At 43.2% G+C, this 20,562-nt stretch overlaps 2 protein-coding genes and 1 long non-coding RNA gene across 4 annotated transcripts; 1 reads left to right on the top strand and 2 right to left on the bottom strand.

Moving 5' to 3' along the window:
* Window positions 1–1,396: 1,396 nt before the first annotated feature.
* On the bottom strand, window positions 1,397–5,247 carry LOC142784066 (uncharacterized). Its single transcript, XR_012888590.1, has 2 exons — window positions 4,942–5,247; window positions 1,397–2,740 (listed from the first exon to the last, which is right to left on the bottom strand). It is a non-coding gene; the product is annotated as an uncharacterized LOC142784066 (long non-coding RNA).
* A 4,566-nt stretch (window positions 5,248–9,813) lies between these two features.
* Window positions 9,814–13,238, top strand: LOC119177265 (uncharacterized). The gene is made up of 5 exons (XM_075882730.1): window positions 9,814–10,216; window positions 10,311–11,377; window positions 11,792–11,854; window positions 12,028–12,090; window positions 12,558–13,238. The coding sequence occupies exons 2-5, from the start codon at window positions 11,296–11,298 to the stop codon at window positions 13,223–13,225; spliced, it is 876 nt and encodes a 291-aa protein (XP_075738845.1). The 5' UTR covers window positions 9,814–10,216; window positions 10,311–11,295; the 3' UTR covers window positions 13,226–13,238.
* LOC119177264 (putative nuclease HARBI1) lies at window positions 13,223–19,345 on the bottom strand. Of its 2 annotated transcripts, XM_037428708.2 has the most exons (4): window positions 18,904–19,345; window positions 18,689–18,828; window positions 18,068–18,236; window positions 13,223–15,598 (listed from the first exon to the last, which is right to left on the bottom strand). In XM_037428708.2, exons 1-4 carry the CDS (start codon window positions 19,111–19,113, stop codon window positions 14,921–14,923), a joined length of 1,197 nt encoding a protein of 398 aa, XP_037284605.1. In that variant the 5' UTR covers window positions 19,114–19,345; the 3' UTR covers window positions 13,223–14,920. The 2 variants fall into 2 exon arrangements, with proteins under 2 accessions (XP_037284605.1, XP_037284604.1); XM_037428707.2 differs by having other exon boundaries at window positions 18,689–19,345.
* Window positions 19,346–20,562: the final 1,217 nt, after the last annotated feature.

The following is a 20,562-nucleotide window of genomic DNA, read 5'->3' as shown; positions in this document are numbered from 1 at the left end:
GTGGGGTGTGTGAAAAATGATGCAAACAGACAGTTTTTATTTCACTTGTGTATTTGCTTACTTGTAAATAATAAAATCACCAATGTTCATTTTCATGAGTTTGGTACAATAAGGACATAATAGCAACACGCCGTTAATACAAAATAATTGAACTCTCTTTTTTTTTTTCTTGCAAATAGTGCTTTCATTCCTTATTGGGCCACCTTTGCTGCTTCTCAGCGCACAAGCTCCACCATCCATTGCCGCACACCCCCACAAGATAGTCCTACATGCCCATGAAGCATAGAAAAATGTGAGCCATGTTAACTCAATACTGTGTGCCCACAGTTGACATGCATCTCCATGTGCAGTACCCTATAGGTGTGCTGCTTGCCGAAAATATATCTGGTAAGCTTAGTGATCAAAATGTGTCATCGACAATGCACTTCTCATGGTGTTGTATGCATTATGTCTTGGGGTCCTCTTTATTGTGCTGCTTGTGTGCTTCTCTGTGTGTTCAATTTCCTGCCTTCTTTTTGACTTGTACTATAGTTCTGATACATCTAGGATTGCTGACTGTTTCCATTTCCTCATATTTCCTTGCAAAGTTCTGAGAAACTAGAATAAAAATTGACTTGAAAGCAGGTCACAGAACTTGATACTTAAAAACACTTTGGTATCTTTCCTACTTGCAGGCTGGCCACCAAAAACAGTGTGAACCTCGGTGCTAAGGGCTTGAATGCCACTGGGTTGTAGTGCCACCAACAGCAAGGGGATCGCGCCGTGATGGAAGAAGGGGATGCGCGTGATCACGTGCGATGCAGCAGCAATACTGGCGCGAGGGGGACAGAAAATAAAGAAAACATTGGTTGTGTGAAAACCTGCCGAGTCTTCTTCTCACATGTGCTACACAAGGTATACTAACGTTCTCCTCATTGTAGACATGTACTGTGATAGGGACAGCAACTGCCTTTGTGTAGTATTTCTGAATGCTTTGTTGTTGTTACTAACACAAAGCTGTCACATAGTTTAACCTTTTACTTCACTAAAATTATAAATGAACTGTAGTAATTACAAGAGCAAGCCTAAAAATGTTGATACTTCATGTTACTTTGCCTGAAAAATGTTAGTTTTTGAAGCATGAAGTTGGTTTTGTTTAATCCCAAACAAGCGAACTCCACTTTTTAAAGGAGTGCTAACCCCTGATGTCCGACTAAGTTGACATAAAAAGGACTGAATCATCGGCTTTCAGTGCTTGCAAGGAATGCTGGGTGAATGTCAACCGTTTGACACGCTATGTACACAATTGTGTACACGTCTTGATTTTTCTATTTATATATGTAGGGGCTAAGAAACATCAAAATATATTGACTTTCTAATCTCTTTATCTAACTTCAATTTGCAGCATACAGTTGCATATTTATTTTTATTTTATTTACTCTCGAAATCCTTACGGTATTAATAGACGGGACTGGTTACAAAGTAGACAAGGAAAATGCAGCATGAAAAGTTGCTAAACAAAGAATAAACTCATCATTACACAATGTTAGCTGTGTAAGGACAACAAACACAATACATAATTCAGCCTGTAAATACAGAATGTTAGTTAGTCTATTTTGGATAATTACAGAATACTGAGTAAAGTTTATTGGAAAACAATTGCTAATAGTGACATGTCTTCAGGTAGTTGGTTTCAATGTACCAATGTACAAGATGAAAACACTGGGTGTTGCATAATGCGATGCCAACCTTATGACGAGGTCACTGCAATGGAATATGTACTGAGGATTCAGGATTAGTTGGTCATGCGGGGTGGTATGACAGAATAATTCGTGAAATGAAGCCAAATAGGATATTTTCCAAGGGGGTGCAAAAGAAGCAAGGCTTCGGCTGGATTTCATTGAAGTTAAACCAGCAATGCAATTACAGTAAGAAGGTTTCAAGCGGATGGAGTTATTCTGTACAAACAAGTGAATCAAGTTGTCGACGCAAGGGTCTCGCACAGAAGAGGCATATTCAAGTTTGGGACGTAATAATGTTTCATATAGGAGTAGTTTTAGTGTATATCGGGGTTTTGAGAAGGTGCAATGTAGGTAGCCTAACTTGTAATCGGCATTATTAGTAACATATTCAGTGTGAGGTGCCTGAGGTAAGTTCAATGAGATAATAACACCTAATTATTTATATGAGTTGACCCGATTGCGTAGGACATTTACCTAGTATGTTAGCAAGATGTCTGCATATCTTCTTATGCACGTTTGCTTACAGTTACGCATGTTTAAATCTATTTGCCATGTGCTGCACCAAGCTGCTACAGTGTTGAGGTAAGATTGGAGAAGTGAATTGCCATTACCACTAGTTATTTTATTGAAAATTACGCAGTAATCTAAAAAACATTAATGTTTGAAGAAGTTGAAGATTACAGGCTCAAGGTCGGCGTCGGGTATCTTTTTTGGCACTGGAGCTGGGTTCATGGCTTGATGGGGGCGCCCAGAACATAAAAGAAACCACCTCCACCAGATGTCGCATAGTTGTGATATGGACTAAAGCAGCAGGTGGCACTTCCAAGATGAAATTTTTTGTTTGGCCATACTTGTGGCCGAGAAACAAAGTCAAAGACTACAGTAAAGCACAAGTTCGGTTTCTTTTTGAATGCACCTCGTGTTACGCCGCTATTTTTGTTGCAATAGAATATCGAGTGCCTTGAAATGTCAGTTTCACACAAGTACATACAGTTCTTCGTAGGTGGTATCTGAAAGGGCTAACAGAGAAGTTCACTTTTATTACTTTTTTTCTTCTCGCAAGAAACCCTTGCACCATTTGGGCCGTAGCCCAATCATTCGCAAAGTTTGAGATTAGCTAGTTTGTATGACAAGACCTCAATGTCGAGGTGTTTCATGCATTTGGCACTGTAGTCACTGCCTGCATTGCTTCATTTATGGTGCTGGCAACAGTGCTGTCACCAGGGATATTTTAGGGGGAGAGAGGAACACATGCTCAGTACAGTACTTGCAACAACTCTGAATGGCAGTTAAAAAATTTTGCAAATACACATGCCAGTCATGAGGCATATGAATATCGATACTTGTATAATGCCTTGCTGAATCGAAACATCGTATAGAGATTAAATAAGAGGTGTGAGCATAACATTTCACAGCTCTGCATTTGGATATCCTCGCACTTTTCGAAATTTATATTTCGGGCTTCTGGATTTATAGATGTCCACATCTCTTTGAGAAACATAAACTAGTATGCCAGCAGTCGTCAAGCTTCTAATCTTCATAACTGCAAAAATATTAGAAATGTATGCAAAGGAATAAGCTATCTTTTATCCTCAATGCCAAAAGACATAATAAACTGGGTGTATTATGCTGTGTCTATAGGTGCTATTATGAATATTTTCATAGCATTACAAAGACTTAGCATCGATGTGTACAGCTGACTGAAATGCGTGGCCTCCACATTAGACCAGCAGCTTATGTTGGCAAGTATTTAAAAAGGCCACTTGTGGCAGCCTCGGTTGGTGTAATTTTGTTCAGAATGCTTCTTCAAAATTAATAAATATATTGCTTTTTTTTTACAACAGCTTATAAGTCTTACAGGCGGTTTACTATTTCCTCTGATTTAACATTACATTGCAGTGAAACGCCAAGTTCATAGGCTGAAGAGGTGTATAGGCATTTTAGACATCTCGTGCAAGAGCTTTCAGAGCTTCGCAGAAAATAGACATTGCTGGCATTAACCGATATATTTGCCACCATGCCTGTGAAGGCTTTGCAAAACAATTTCCATGAGGGGTCTAAGCAAGCAATGATCCTGTAATACTTCGAATGGCATTTCACCAGCAAAGCGTTGTTTTTAAATGATGCAAAAATAAAACAAGGTGTAATTGCAAGATCCTGGGTGACTTTTATGGTCTCATAGTTTCCTAAAGGTAACTCTGGCACTGCAGTCGTTTAGTTGCCATGGGAATGATGGGTACTTCACAGATTTGCCTAGTTTTCGTGTTTGCAGGCTTCCCATGCACTTGTGGCTGTGTTTATAGCTATGCATTGATTTTAAACCTTTGCTAAACTTTGTCTTGTGGCAAAGCAAATTCAGGCCACACAGAGCTAAAAGAACGAACATTAGACACATTCGTGTACTACCCATCCCTGCCATGCTAGCTGAAGTGTTGTGCATTGCAGCTGCCACAGACACTAGCATCAAAGTTCTCTATGTTTCATTCTGAGCATGCTCTATGCTTTAGAACATCCTCCAGTGTATCTCTATGCATGGTCTGCACTCCTGCTTTTATTTCAATTTCATGTGACGGCTATGTGGCACTTGTGGCCAGGTATGTTTTTTTTTTTACTTGCCATCAAGTTTGCACGACTGCTTGTTGGACAAGGGCGGGTTGTAGGAAAAAAAAGAGAAAAACATCATGTCGAGGTGCTCGGTCGCATATTATAAAGTTGCGCGTGCCCTCACAGCTTCACCGCATTACACATGCATGCTGCACTGAAGCGCCAAAAAAGAAAAGAAAACACGGGCGCTTTTTTCTGCAGGACGCACCAGAAAAATTTTGTTTTTGTTCGAACCTTACTTGCGCCGATAGGCAATATTTAAGCAGCGGCGTTCTTTTGCCTTAACGATGGCGTATTAGCTTGTCCGCGTAATATATCAAGGAGGCGTTGAATATATGAACGGGCGAGGCCGGAAGCTTTACTTTTTTTAAGCCGCACAATGGTGTTTGGAAGGTCTTCGTGTGGCATAGCACGTTCCTATTCATAATGCGTAGCTTAGAAGTCAGTGCTGAGCATCAGCTAAAGCTAATTAACCCTGAGGTGACGACCGCAACGTAGCGGAGTGTGATTTTTCCGAAACCCCCTTTCTGACCAGCGACGAGGCAAGGCTTGCACAAGTACGTGATCGCGTCGTTTTGTGTTGATTGCATACGACTTAGTAAACATCCAAACTTACATCGTTGATAACAGGCCGGCAAAACGTTGGATGGATGGATATGGCTGTACCCTTTAGATCGGGCGGTGGCTAGCGCCACCAAGCCGTAATCCCTAATGAACCAAAAACTATATTTTTTTTTTCCTTAAAAAAAAAGAGTTTGAGGATTCGTACTTTGCAGTGAAGAGTTTAATTTTCACTCGTGCCTTGACTTTAGCCACCAATCAGATAACCTCCTTTTAGTTAAGTCTACCCGCTTAAAGTTTATTTTGCTCTCCCGGTCCCTAAACCCCAGTGCTTTGAAAAACTCTGCGCCATCATCCTGAACGTTGGATGGATGGATGGATGGATGGATGGATGTGGCTGTACCCTTTAGATCGGGCGGCGGCTAACGCCACCTAGCCGTAATACTTAGTGAACTAACCATTACATTTATCTTTTTTTCCTTTAAATAATGAAGTTGAGGATTCGTACTTCGCAGTGAAGGGTTTAATTTTCACTCGTGCCTTGACTTTAGCCACCAATCAGATAACCTCCTTCTAGTTAAGTCTACCCGCTAAAAGTCTATTTTGCCCTCGCTGTCCCTAAATCCCAGTGCTTTGAAAAACTCTGCGCCATCATCCTGAACTATAGGGTGAAGCCCTTTGCAGAACATTATCAAGTGTTCGGCAGTTTCTTCTTCCTCTCCACACGCACTGCATATTGTGTCGACCCCTTCGTATTTGGCCCGATATGTCTTGGTTCGCAGTACTCCCGTCCTGGCCTCAAACAGTAGAGAACTACCCCGAGTATTATCATAGATCCTTTCCTTGGCAATTTCCTGCTTAAAAGTTCGATAGATCTCTAGTGCGGACTTCTTAATCATGCCCATTCTCCACATGTCAGTCTCCGTTTCCTTCACTTTTTTCTTAACCGATAGTTCTTTTTGGTTTGGCCACCTGCTGTTTTCTAAGTATTTACCAGTCAACTTCCTGGTTCGCTTCCTCCATTTTGTATCGACATTCTTCATGTACAAGTAGCTGAAAACCTTCCTAGCCCAACGCTCTTCCCCCATTTCTCTCAATCGCTTCTCAAATTTTATCTTGCTGCTAGCCTCCCTGCCCTCAAATGATGTCCATCCCATATCACCTTGTACTCCCTGATTTGGTGTATTCCCGTGAGCTCCTAAAGCAAGCCTACCTATTCCACGTTGCTTAATTTCTAATCTTGCTTGAACTTCTGATCTCATGCACAAGACCGCATTGCTGAACGTCAGCCCAGGAACCATGACCCCTTTCCATATTCCTCTCACAACATCATACCTATTGTAATTCCACAGTGCCCTATTTTTCATGACTGCTGCATTCCTGTTACCTTTAGTCGTCATGTATATTTCGTGTTCCCTCAGATACTCGGTCCCATTGCTTATCCATACGCCCAGATATTTGTATTTATCTGTCATCTCTAGCGTGACTTCCTGTATTCTAAGCTCACTACCTTCGTTGTCATTGAAAATCATGACTGCTGATTTTTCCCTACTGAATCTAAAATCTAACCTATCTCCCTCATTACCGCAGATGTCCATCAATCTCTGCAAATCTTCCTTGTTGTTGGCCATTAGCACTATATCATCTGCGTACATTAATGCCGGTAGTGCCTGATCAATAAGTTTTCCTTGTTTGACTAAAGAGAGGTTGAAGCCAAGTCCACTTCCCTCTAATTTTGCCTCTAATCCTTGTAGGTACATCATGAATAATAAGGGTGACAGGGGGCACCCCTGCCTAAGCCCCCGTTTTACATCTGCAGGCTTGTATACCTGTTTTTCCCACTTTATAACTACCTTGTTACCTTTATAGACACCCTTTAAAAGATTAGTGACTACATGTTCCACGCCTAGTGTGTCCAGTATTCCCCACAATTCCTCTTGAACCACGCTATCGTACGCTCCATTGATATCCAAAAATGCTAGCCACAGGGGCCTGTGTTCTTTTTCTGCTATTTCGATGCACTGCGTCAGTGAGAACAGATTGTCTTCCAACCTCCTGTGTTTCCGAAACCCATTCTGCAGTTCCCCCAGCACCCCCTCATCCTCTATCCACGCCTGCAGTCGTTCCTTTATAATCTGCATCGCCAGCCTGTAGACCACTGATGTCACTGTTATAGGACGGTAGTTGTTTATGTCAGCTTTGTCCCCCTTTCCTTTATAGATCATGCTCATCCTGCTAAGTTTCCATCCATCGGGAACTTCACCATCGATTAATATTGTACTCACTGCCTCTCTCAAAGCCTGCTTAGACTTCGAACCTAATGTTTTTATCAGCCTAATTGGAATGCCATCTGGGCCTGTTGATGTACTACTAGGAACCCTTTTCTCAGCCCTTTCCCACTCTTGTTGTGAAAATGGAGCCATTGCACCACTTGATTCGTCTTTGTCTATTGTGGTGCATAAAGTACTTCTTTGTTGAAATTTTTCTGTCACCCTTGTTCTTATATATTCAATAGCTTCGTCCCCTTCTAGCCTAGCACCTTGGGCTGTAGTTATAAAGTTCTGCTCTAGGCTCGTCTCACCTCTTAGGGAGTTTAGATGGTTCCAAAATTTCGCAGCTGCCTTTCTATCTTTTTTATGTACTTCTGCCAGCCACTGAGCTCCCTTCCTTCTAATCTTTTCATTGATCAGAAGGGATGCATCCCTTCTACAGCTTAGAAAGGTTGCCCATTTTCTTTCCACATCATCTGTCGGTTCACCCCGCTGCTTAGCATGTCTGTGTTCCCTAGAGGCTTCCTGACGTTTTGTTATGGCTCTCTTAACTTCCTCATCCCACCAACTTTTGTGTTTGTGTCTTCTTTTCCGGGGCGACTTGTCACGCGTCTTAGCAAGCTCTATCTCAAAGAGTCTAATTAGATTCGTGTATGTCCACACTGTCTTATTATCCTCCGTGATTACTTTCTCAATTTGTTTAGTGGCTATTTCAATTTGCCTTTCTGGATAAAAATTTTCCTGTAGTTGCTCATCTTGTCTCCTTCCCACTTTCACTGCTCTTCCAAAACTTAGCTTGATACGTTTGTGATCGCTATCCAGACTTCTGGAGCCACCTTCATCTATGTGCATTTCCCTGAGCTTATCATACATCCTATGTGACATCAGTGCATAATCTATCGTCGACTGAAGCCTTCCTACCTCCCATGTTTTTGCCCTTCACACTTCTCGGTACTGTTGCAAATGATCAAATCAAGCCTTTCACACATATCCATGATCATTTTGCCTGTTGGGTCGGTATACCCATCTATATCTTCTATGTGCGCATTCATGTCTCCTAGTATAATTATCTCGCACTCTCTTCCTAACCCCTGAATGTCCTTTGATATACACTCTACCATTGCCTGGTTTTCCTCTCTGGCCTTTGCTCTCGTCCACAAGTACACGAAACCAAGGAGTGTCATTTGATCTGCCACTTTCCCTTTTAGCCATAAATGTTCCTTGCACTCCTGCTTGACCCTTTGCCAGTCTGTACTTTTATGAATGAATGCCCCAATACCACCCCCCTTTCTGCTGCCTTCTGTTCTATTACAATACTCCCACGCGTAGTCCGGATTGTTCGGAGGTTGTTCCATGTCCCTGAGATGTGTTTCTACAAAACCGTATACCATCGGCCTCTCTTCCCTTAGCTGTTCTTCTATCTCTTCCCACTCCAGCCTGTTCCTACCACCCTGCATGTTAATATACCCTATGTCTGAATTGGCTCGGCGCTCGTGGCTACGTCTATTTATGCCCCGGACTCTACGTATCTTAGATATTGGTGCCACTTTGGAATCGTATCTGTCCATACCACCTGTCGAAGAGTCTCCCTGGTTGTTTTCCTCGTTACTAGCTATCCTGCACCCCGAAGGGCTCGCTTGCCCCCCAAAAAAGCTACTGTGCGTCCTGCAAGTCGCCAACCCACCTCACGACCTAGCCGCCCATCGAAGTGAATTCTGTCTCGTTGAAAACCCCCCCACCTATGCACCTCTCTGTTTATTTCCACCACCTCAAAGCCTTTCTCTCGACTCATTCGCCATATCTCTTTGTTTGCGTTTACCACCGCTCTTTGCAGGTTGCTATCACCCACCGGTACCTCCGGTATCGTGCAGATCACTACCTGCACCTTAGGAGAAGTGGCGCGCATGTCATCGACGCCTTTCGCCAGTGTGGCTGCTAGTCCTGCTGCATCTTCATTTAGGACATCGTTTAAACCGCCTGAAATTATCACGAGGTTGCGTCTATCAGCTGTCGTTTTGAGCTTTGCGCTCGCTTGCTTCATGACTGCTTCCAGCTTGCGTCCTGGGAACGCTCCTCGCTTGCGTTGGGCAGAGCGAGGAGCGCCGCGCAGCGGCGATACAAGGCGCGCGCACTGCTTGAAACATGAACGATTGCGAGATGTCAATCGTAGAGGGTTTTCCTTTTCTTGATCACATCGTTCCAGTGCCCACTTGCGTCATGAACGAGCCAGCTTTCGGTTGCGAGAGGCGACAGGTGGGCGCACACGATTTCTTCGCGAGTATCCAACTCAACTCGCCGCAGGTCCAAAAGCCTTGAGGGGTTTCGCGGGGAGCGACAGCGCGATGACACAGTAAGGCCGGCGAAAATGCATAGCCTCCAAGAGCGCCGGGCCGCGGTGCATTTTGGGTGGCTCTATCCGCTCGCCTTTGTAAACTTGCTGCACGGAATCTGCTCTCAACAAGTGGTGAGCGTAGTCACAGCGGCCAAGCGGCGCTATCGCGCTATTACACGCCCGACATGCCTGTGCTCGCCCAACACCATTCGGCTCCGCTACGCTCGCTAAGCGCGTCTCCGTTGCTAGGCGACGGCCACGCATGCGCAAAGGAGACCCATGTGGAACGTACTGCAAAGAACTTCTCCCGCGGCCACTATTCTAGACAGTCCAGTAGCCAGGCCAACTGACTGTCAAAATGGAGTCTGTCAGAGAAGGTGCAGTGTACTAGTGAAGGTTCGTGTCCTTTGTGTGCATGGTTAAAGGTGTGTGTGAAAGTGTAAGTCGTAGGTGACGACGGGAGATGAATTGCCGTGTTGATGGGTGTACTGGGCTGCCCAACGTTCAGACTGATCATGGATGTACTGTCACCACCCGACAGCGGCGAGGTGTGGTTCGAAGCTGCCTGGAACACCAGCCGATCGCGATCAATTGTGCTTCGAGACAGCCTGGTCCCGACGTGAAAGGATCGACTTCTGCATCTGACACATGGCCCAACCTCGGGCAAGTGAAGTCAACGCCCGTGTTGAGTGTACTGGTAGGATGTCAGAGCGGAGCCTCTAACACTAGTGAGTGCATTGGGCATAATACACGTGGTGAAGATTACAAACGTGGTTGATTGAGCTGTGTTGACTGCTTTGATACTGCTTTTCTTTTTTGCAGACTACAAGCGGACTCGTATGCCTAACAAAGCTGCCAGTTGTGATTAATTACTGTTAAATAAATAAATTTCAGTCAACAAGCTTTGTTTGCTTAACTGTAATAGTCCAGCACTGTCACCTCTCTGTTGATTGATACAGTATATATATACGAGACCTCACAGGTGTTCGTCTTTTGATGTATCAAAACATTATGAAAAGAAGTAAATCCCAAGTAGTATCACTGCCCACAGTACCGAACCGGCCACGCTATGATAGTTCTGAAAAGATACTGAAAAAGTCCTGAAGTGTTGTTGTGAGGATGTGCTGATGTTGTTATGTGTATGGACAATGGGACGGGATTAGTGTCCTAGTACAATAAGAGAACATTCTGAGGGCGTCATATTGCCCTCACTGAGGCATACTGAGGATGACCTGAGGTTGTGTTTGTGTTGTCTGGGTAATATATCACACATGGTTAGGTATTGGCAAAGTTAGTTATGATTAAGTATGACTGTAGAAAATCACTTGATTGCACTTACAGCATTAAATTCAAGAAGACAACGAAATAAAGTTACAAAAACATTAAAACAAAATATTCAGTCAATATTACAGTGAAAATAAAACCATTGATGTGTTACAGTCATATTTCAATGCAAAAAGTTCAATTTTAAGTGACTAACTGTAGATTACACAAAAATTGAATATGACATAAAACCTTATGGTGTTTTTCACTGGGAGATTCAGAGCGACCGCCGAAATCCCGGAGCGAGCACTCGGATCGCACGAAGCCACCTCTGCCAGTGAAACACGAGAATGCTCCGTGAGAGGTGCCCCGGAAGTTGATTATGCATACGTCACGCAAACCGGTTCCGGAAACAGTTTATTTTTCCGCTCTCTTCGTTTCCTTGGCAACTTTGGCCGCCACTGCAGGGCGCGCATTTCGACCACGCAGTTAAAGCTTTGTAGAACACTTTAACGCAGTCGCGAACAGCAGTTGTGTAGCAAGTATGGACGAGCACGCGGAATTGACACCGGCTGTGCGTCGGCTGTTGCTGGGCGTTTTCAGAAACAGCGGCAACGATCTGAACGGTAAGTGCGACGTACTTGACGCTGATAATAAACTCTGCACGGAATGCTAACTTTGATAGCTCCGCATGAAGACTGGTCAGATAATTGTAAAGCATGCGGGTACACGTGGTAACGGCCGCAATCGGCGCTCGCAAAAATACGGCATGTTGTGAGCAGGCTTTTTTTTTTAATCAGAGCAGTTGCTTACCCAACACCTTACAGTCCTACTATTTAGAATATCACAAGCGCCGGAATTTTCGCAGCGCTCACCAAGCTGCTGTATTACCTTTAATAAAAATGCATGGCGATCTCTGTATTCGCGCATGAATACATGCATGAAAAATTTACTAGAGAAGTAACGTTTTCTTGGTGATTCTTGACCTCTACTCTTTTGGTGTTAACCCGCAAATGTCTTTTCTTTTTCTCTATTTGAAGGTGCTACACAGTGTGACGCCACCGACGCTTTGTCACATACACAGGGCGCATTTTTAGGAAATGGTAAATTGGTCTACATGTGTCTCTGTAGAACTAGTTTTGTATACAGTCGTCTATATATGTAGAGGACAATGCCTTGACGAGCAACGTGTAAGGACTACTTGAAGAAAATTGTGTACCTGCTTAAAATTAACACATATTAACATACTACAATGCTTTTCAATTATCAAACACAGATTCTGCAGCGTCTACTGGTGCGTCACCAAGTCGGGCTTGTCAGCCAGGGACTCCTGCACGTGGTAAGCATGCATACACAAACATGCTAGTGGCATTAGGATGAAGATAGGTCCAGCAGATTGCAAACCCTCTCAAAAAAACCACGAATTACGCAAAACCATTTAATGGCTTCTTGCTCACGCTTCTCAATATTGGGTGCTTAAATAATAAAATTGAATTCAACGAATAGTCAGCTGCACGAAGAGGCCCCATATTTATTATGCAGTGTTTTCAAATTTACTCTCTAAGAAAATTATGCTGTGAATAAGTTATGTATAGTAATATTATGAATTTGCATGATTGTCTGTTCTGATATGCAAAGCGATCCCCACAGCACCCAATATTTGCTGTGCCAAAACAGTGTGACAGTACTAATGCTTTACAGTAAGTGTTCTATGGCTCAGAGAGCATATAGCTTCGTGCCCTGTATCAAAAAAGTCTATTAATGCCAGTTTATATGTATTTTATGTGTGTATAATGCATATTTCAGCTGCAGGGTGTGAGTGGACGAGTGGCGAGACGAAGCTGCTGCTGGACCTCTACGCCTCATATTTCCCTCAAGTTGGCCCTCTGAAAAAATTTCGCAACAAAAAGGCCATGTTTGAAAAAATTGCAACAGACATTAATAATAAACTGGGTGTAATGAGAACTGGTGAGCAGTGCTGCTCTCGGTACAAAACCGTACTGAAAAGAAAAAATGTGGCAGCTGGGAAAAATAATACGTCTGGCTGTTCCCCACAAGAAGTCCCCTACGAGGCCGAGCTTGAAAAAATCAAGTGGCTGGACGACAGCTTGGAACCAGAAGTGGTACGCGACGCAAGTGGAGTGGTATCAAAAAAGACATGTCCACAGTCATCCACCGAGTCTGTTCCACTTGCTGGTTCAAGCTCGTCAACGTCACACTCTCCATCCAGCTCCGTTGGGCAGGACGACACTCCTGATTCAAAAAGAAAACGCCCGAATTCAGCACGCGAGCTCCACCTGCAAACCTTCTTTGAAAAAATGAAGGAGTTAGATGAACGGCGAGCAGAGCGAAAGGCTGAAAGAGACAGCAAGAGGGAAGAGCGACGACTTGCTAAAACACAGCGACGAGAAGAAATGCACAAAGAAAAGATGAATCTTCTCCGTGAAATTTTCAACTTGAAGAAAAATGAATAAAATGTGAAAAGCATGTTTATTGTAAGCATTGTACACATGTGCACGTTGGCAGGCGCATTGATAACAGATTGACAATGTTTGTTGTTGAGGTGAAATAAGGGTTCCAGGGCCCTTTTACAAGACAAAGTTGCAATGATCATTATAATTTCACGCCGTTTTGATGGTAAGAAAAGCTGAACAAAGACTAAGAAATGCAGAACGTTTGTCCATGCAAATTTTCATCAGGCAAATGAAATGTTAATGCACAAGCAATAACCAAATTGCATGACAAAGAAGCCATTTCTCACAGCAGCAGTCACCATGCCTAAAGGACCCCTGACAAATTTTTGTTTTGACTTGAATGCTTTAATTAAGAGCATTGTGTCCGGTAGTCCCCAAACTTTGATCATAAATATTGCAATGTACTGTGTAATTAATGCAAGAATGGCTCCTTGTGACTAATTTTGGCATCACTGTAAAACTACTACTGGAATCACAAAAAATTACACAGCGAACAATCTCAGGAGTCATAAGACTATGTAGACTCGGGCTTTTGTGACGTTCAGAGCGCACTTTTTGAATTTGGGCACCATGCGTGGGAAACAATGAGTCGGGATGGGTGTTCATTACGAATATTCCTCGAAGCGACAGGTTTAACTGACAAGCATAGTGCCCCAACTGCAAGACAAACAACACAAACATTTCAAGCTCGTAATTTTGGTGACATTGTTCCATTAACACAAATGCTCCTCAGTGTAGCCTGCACTAGCTTGGACTTATGCCAATGTCACTACATGTTTCTCAGAATGTTTGTGGTGGCTGACGAGAGCTGGAGCCCAGCTATGTTTGGCCGGTTGACTTTGTCACTTTCTCGTGTCTCACCAGCACGAAGAGTGCAGTTACTATCAATATCACCAGCTATCTTCAGCTGCAGTAGCCATACCGACCAACACGCTGCGGCGTTAGCACTAGTCAGCAATAAGCATGCTGATGGCTTCGCATAGGAAACAATTACACTGATCCAGTCAGATTCCTGCAAACATCTTGGGTTGACTCACGCTATGTGGAAGCTGCTACGTGTCACAAAGCTAAGAAACAAAAAAATCAGGCTGCGCCCTAGCAAGATGAGTCACTACAACACAGTGCGGCATGCATTTTAGCTGGTTAGTACAGTGTTTCCTGTAGAAAACAGTGCTAAAGGATGGGACAAAGCAGGGACACAACCATGGCAGAGACACAACCATGGCACTGACTAACAGCCAAATGTGTCTTATTCTTCCAGTCTAGGTATATACACTCCACCACTAATCTGAAGGGTGAGAAAAAGCAAAAAAAAGACACACACAAATGTTGGCTGACTCAGGAGGAAAGAAATGCTCAATAAGACAGGAGAGGTAACTCCTTCAGAGAGAGGGAAATATAAGGGAAACTGATGCATGTTTCGCCGCCGTTGTAAATGATACGCTTCAGAAATGAGGGGCATGCATTTATCATGATTCTATTTTTTTTTGTTTCCTTGAGATTGTGGTAAAGTATATATACGCGGATTAGAAGAATAAAACGAATTTGCTTGTTAGTCAGCGCCGTAGTTTGTGTCCTTGCTTCGTCCCGTCTTTTAGTGTTATTTTCTGCTAGAAATCTCTACAACACGAAACAAAATTTACAACACCTTAACGTTTCTTGTTTTGTGTACACGTAGGCAGTCCTAACTTTAAATCAAATGCGCATCGCTTGCATTAAGCGCTCACGCTTCTCCTCGCCTTGGCGACGCAGTGCATCTTCAGTTGATGCAAGCGGGCCATTGTTGGGGGGAACATCATCCGGTTGTGCCTCCCATTCCCACGGTGCATGTTCATCATCGATGTACGGCGGCACATCCACATCACCACAATTAATGCACATATTGTGCAAAACACAACAAGCTATAATGAACTTGTTCATTTTGTCTACAAACAGAAAGTCCAGGTGCAGCAGCTGGCGGAACCTGGCCTTGAGGTCTCCAAAGGCATTCTCAATCTTCACTCTCGTTGCCGAAAAGTGATAATTGAAGGCGCGCTGCCTCGCGTCAAGGTGACCATAATTCCTGAATGGGGTTATGAGGTAATCTCGAAGCGGGTAGGCAGCGTCCCCGAGAACGTGGTACTTCCCGGAACAGCACACATGCGGCAACTTTGAAGAAAGCCTCGATGTCCTGAAGATTCTCGAATCGTGAATCTTGCTGGGGTGTCCAGTAGTCACATCGAGAAACTTCTTTTTGTGATCACACAGAGCTTGCAGTGTCAGTGACGGATAACTGTGCCTGTTCACATAGGTTGAACGCACTTTTTTTGCAGGGCAGCGGATGCTTATGTAGGATCCGTCAATGCAACCGATCGTGTTGGGCACTCCTGACACCTGTGACAGTGAGAGAAAAAGAACACACCTGTAGTGAACTTCTTGAAGTAAATAATCTTAACACTTGATGCAGTAGTTTTGTTGGTCTTAGCGGAGTTAACTTTAGGTGACACAAGTCTTTTACATGCCAGAACTATGGAATCATTGTACGGAACACCACAGCAAAAGGCATTAGAAATTTTAAGTGCCAGGGGTCCCTTTCAGGGTGTCTACCAATTTCATATTTCTAAATTCCTTGAATTTCCCAGGTTTTCCATCATGATTCAAAGCAAATTCCATGACTGCCACGTTTGCATGGAAAACACTGTACACTGCAAACAAACCCGAGTAGAAAAAAAAAACCGGGCGCTCTATAAAGGTAAACATAATTACCAGACGCACTCAAAATGTTCTCAGGGCATGCGACAATTGTGAAAAAACATGTAAATCTGGCCAAAATAAAACCCCTGAGCTAGGCAGTGAGCAAGTCAGCTGTTTGATGTTCCGAAGAACCAGGAAGAAAACACACAAGTTAAGAGTAACCGCAGATGAAGTTTGAAGGTGTCTGCGATCGTTTGACATCGCAGTCAAAGCTGCTGAGAAACTTAGAAGTGGTGCCATTTGGTGGCATTCGTGTAAAATGAAAACACAGGAGCCTGGCCGGTTCTGCCACTGGAGTAAAATCTATTTTACTATAATGGCTGTAGCCCACGCCGGTTAGGATGTGGATTGGATTTAATTAGATCGACCTGAACTACTGTATTTACTGACTCACCTATTTATATGTAGATTAGATTAGAACTGATTCGACCTAGATTGATGTATTTACTATTGATTTGCGCCGCCGCCTAATTTGCACACCTATAAAGTATACTTTTCAACAAAAAAAGTAAATAACTACTACTCGCATATTCTATGTATCTTGCCTTGACAACGAGTAACGACAACGTTGCAAGAACATAGCCATACTGCAAAATGTTTTTTTTTGTTTACGACAAGCACATGCATTTATCTGGGCTGTCATACTTGAAGTGAAATGAAAGCTGGGGTCAACGTTTAAAGTGCTGACATTTGAATATGTGGTGGTGAGAATGAATTTGTCAAGGTGGAACAGTTTCCTTGATTCTATAGATGAATCATGAATGTCCGCATGTTACCTTGATTTACGTACTCTGCTGTAGACGTGACACTGAAAAATAATTGCAGATTTATTTACACAATCTCACAAAACTGAAATGAAAAATTTAGCTGAAGTTACCCAAGTTCTACCCTTGAAACACGAGCTACCAGCATAAGTGTGTAGCTGAAGACGTTTGGTGTTGCACCACCAATAATAATAATAATAATAATAATAATAATAATAATAATAATAATAATAATAATAATAATATTATTATTATTATTATTATTATTATTATTATTATTATTATTATTAAAAGACATGAGTAGCCCAGCAAGCTTCAGCTGATAGCAGTTCTAGCCTAGAAAAACCAGACGGCCTTCAAGCCGGGCCGAAATCGTGGCATAGACAAAACATGCATAAATCTACAGACGTGAGTCAGATATGCCGTGTGATATGTAGAAGCAACAGGCACCAAAAGAGTGGATATACCAACATGGATGTTAAAGAATGCTTTAGCCAATGTGAAGGACAAGTTGCCGAGCAGAAATTTCCTTAGTCTAGTTTATGCCATAGGCTGACATAATTGTGACCAGTACATCGGTGAAACTGGTAAAAGTTAAACAACACAAATATGATACCACAAAACGAGGCGTGGCCTCGACTGCCCTCCCTGAACACACGGAATCACAGACCACCAAATAGACTTGTAAAACTCTCGAATCCAGATACAGACAACTGTACATACGCTGCACAGGAGTGATGGGAGGCTTCTGACAATGTACTCTCTCTGCTTACGTCACGTATTTAGGCGTACTGAAGTACACTGTGCCTTTTTCATGACTTTTAAACAAGGCTCTCTCCCATATGAGGTACTGAAATGTCAGTAAACTTTGTGTTCTATGGGTCCCTTTCGCGTTTACACTCAGAAGCAAGAGTTATGCACTGTCCTTTTTTTTTTTTCACACACCTTCCAGCAGCCCACTGTAGTTGCAGCTGAGAGACTTTTTAAGCTTTGATGAATGGCGATGCTTATTTTTGTGACGGTCCCACAGAACTGCTGTCAGTTTTCATGACCTGGCCTGGTTTTTTTGAAATTCCCTGACTTTTCCACGTTGGGAGACACCCTGCTTTTATGTGCACTGTAAATGAACAATACATGTTTCACTAGCATTTCTCATTTGATAGTGAGACTGCTTGACAATAACCCCATCTTTCAAGCGCAACTTAGTACCACATCCCCTGTGCCCCAACGGCAGCTTAACCTGCTACAATCAATGTATTATGTGACTATTCTCTAAAGTAAGCTTCAATTAGACAACTCATTTGTTGTGTTTGCCATGGAACAGTGAAATACCTAAAATTCTTACTTGTTCGAAGTCCGCTGACAGCTGATCAAGATCTCCTGGAAATGATATTACCTCTTCGGCTATATCAAGGAAATATTCGAGCGTGCGCTCCACGACTCTAAATGCTGTCGCAGTTGCCATGCCAAAGCGTCCAGCAACGTCCCTCAGGCACGCCTTGTTTGCAGCAAACCTGACACAGCAAACACACATTATGGAAGAAAGTGATCAAGTAAAGCCTGCTTTGTGAAATAAAGGCATGAAATATTTGCATCAAAATTAGCAGCCGTAAGAAAAGTAGAAGCTCTTAACACTGTTCTCTCTGGCTGTGCAGTTGCAAGCGGTCATATTTCATTGGTTTCCATTGCATCACACTTAGCAACTTTCAAGGACAAAAAGCACAAGCGGCGTAGCCACGGGAAGGCTACTAGGGAGATTTAACGCCGCCGAAATTGTTAAATTTCACATGTGTATATTCTCTACACACGCGCACATAAACACACGAACAAAAATTTATAATGGTTGGACTCCCCGTCAAAATTCTGCGCACGCAACGAAAAAACGTACTTCTACGCCGAAGCACTTGAAAGCATTAAGATTATACACACTGGTAGGCATGACTTTTAAAACAGCGTGCAGACTTACCACAGAAAGACCAGAATGTGCTCTTCCGCGGTTTTCGAGGGGGACCCACCACGATCACTGCATGGGTAGTGACGCGAGCCTTCAAAACCACGGATCAACGTTTCCGCGACACGCCTCGACACCCTGAAGTCTTGACGGAACTGCAGAGAAGGAAATGATAAAAAGATGAAATTAGGTTCATGTAGTATTATGAAAAGAGGGAGCTCCGCGCTTACCTGCTCGTCTGTGTACAGCCGCGCAACGTTCTCGATGAACCCCAAAATTTTGGGACGTTCGCGGTGGGACTCCGAAAAAGTTTCCCGAAAGAAGGCTTCGCATAGCGCTTGTCTTTCCTCGAAGTCTTCGTCGTCTGAGCTGGACGAGCTGCTGCTTGAAGTGCTTTCGTCGCTAGACAGAAGTTCCGCCAAGGCAGCGAACGCAGCCATTTTGCAAAACTCAGCAACGTACAACGACGGAAGTGACGTATGCTGCTCGTCGTGTTTCCGCCCGAATCTGCGACTTGTCGGCGGAGCAGTGCGAGCAATCCGCCTCGGAGCGAGCTGCTCTGAAACTACCAGTGAAAAGCGCGGATCCACTCTGAATCTACCAGTGAAATGCGGTTTCGTCGCCACGGAGCAAAAAAACCTGCTCCGAATCTACCAGTGAAAAACAGCATAAAATTCAGCCCGAGGAACAGAAAACTGCCTTTGTAGATAAGTTATGTGTCCAGGGGGACACAAAGTAAGACAATAATGCTGTCAGCTGCCCAATCAACTAAGAATACCGATATTTTGGTGCCTACAATAAGCGGGCATGTTTGCATAGAACTATCACTTTGTGGCAGTCTTGTTTCTACCCACTCCCACTTGGAAAAATTCTTCGAGCATGTCTATGCTCTGAGGTATTCCATTCGAAAGTTTATTGTGCTTTTCATGATTACGCATGCAAGGCAGTGAGGATCAGCAAAACATTACTCCCTGGTAGAATGAGCAGTCAGTGCTTGCTACCACCAGCCGGTAGTAAAAAGGTAGCCATTATAATGCCTGTCTATGGCTTCGATCCATGGTCAGATTATATGCAGCACCTCAGAGAGTAGCAGCTGTGTGCTAGTGCTCACTGTCCTGCATGCATAATGATACAAGCCACAACTAAACTTTCCAGCGGAATATCTGAGCACAGGCATGCCAGAATTTTTCGGAAATATGTCGAAATGTGACTGGCTCAAAATTTTAATACGTGCATGGCCACCTGTTGCAGTCACTAATAAGTTCATTATTGAATCTTACCACAACACATACATGATGGTATGCACTTTCATCAAGTATCCATTGCAGGTAACCTACATTATTGAACACGAACTTGATTTCAGATACAACTAATGTAGCTACTTCCAGGCTGCTCACACTAGAATGACTATACTTATAATGTAAGAAATTGGTGTCCTTGAATTCCTATTCAGTGCTGCCTAATTATGGTCATCAGTTTCAATAATTCTGTTTAGCTAAAAAGACAGTACCCTTCACTCAAACATCACAGGCAGTCTAATGAAAGAAAAAAAAAAAGTGGAAATACTAAGACATACGAGGCACCCACCTTGAACCACACACCATCCCAATAAAGCATGCAAGCTTCTGCAACAATCTTCGGGAACCAGAATCTTGGAAGCTATTGACCGTGATTTAGCAATAAGATTTGATGAAACTGATTTCCGAATTTTAACAGCAATACGCACATGACTCATGCGTGCTTATCATGATGTATAACATTATCGCGAGTTCTGAGTGACAAATAAAATATTCATTCTGCACATACCACACATTCCGTCAACATCTGTAGCGCATGCCTAGAAAGTTTACTTTATCCAATATACTGTTAAGCTTGGCATTAATCAGGCA

The sequence above is a fragment of the Rhipicephalus microplus genome, unplaced genomic scaffold (genome assembly GCF_043290135.1).
Source record: "Rhipicephalus microplus isolate Deutch F79 unplaced genomic scaffold, USDA_Rmic scaffold_13, whole genome shotgun sequence".
Classification (NCBI taxonomy): Eukaryota; Metazoa; Arthropoda; class Arachnida; order Ixodida; family Ixodidae; genus Rhipicephalus; species Rhipicephalus microplus.
This window is presented reverse-complemented; position numbering and strand designations above follow the sequence as displayed.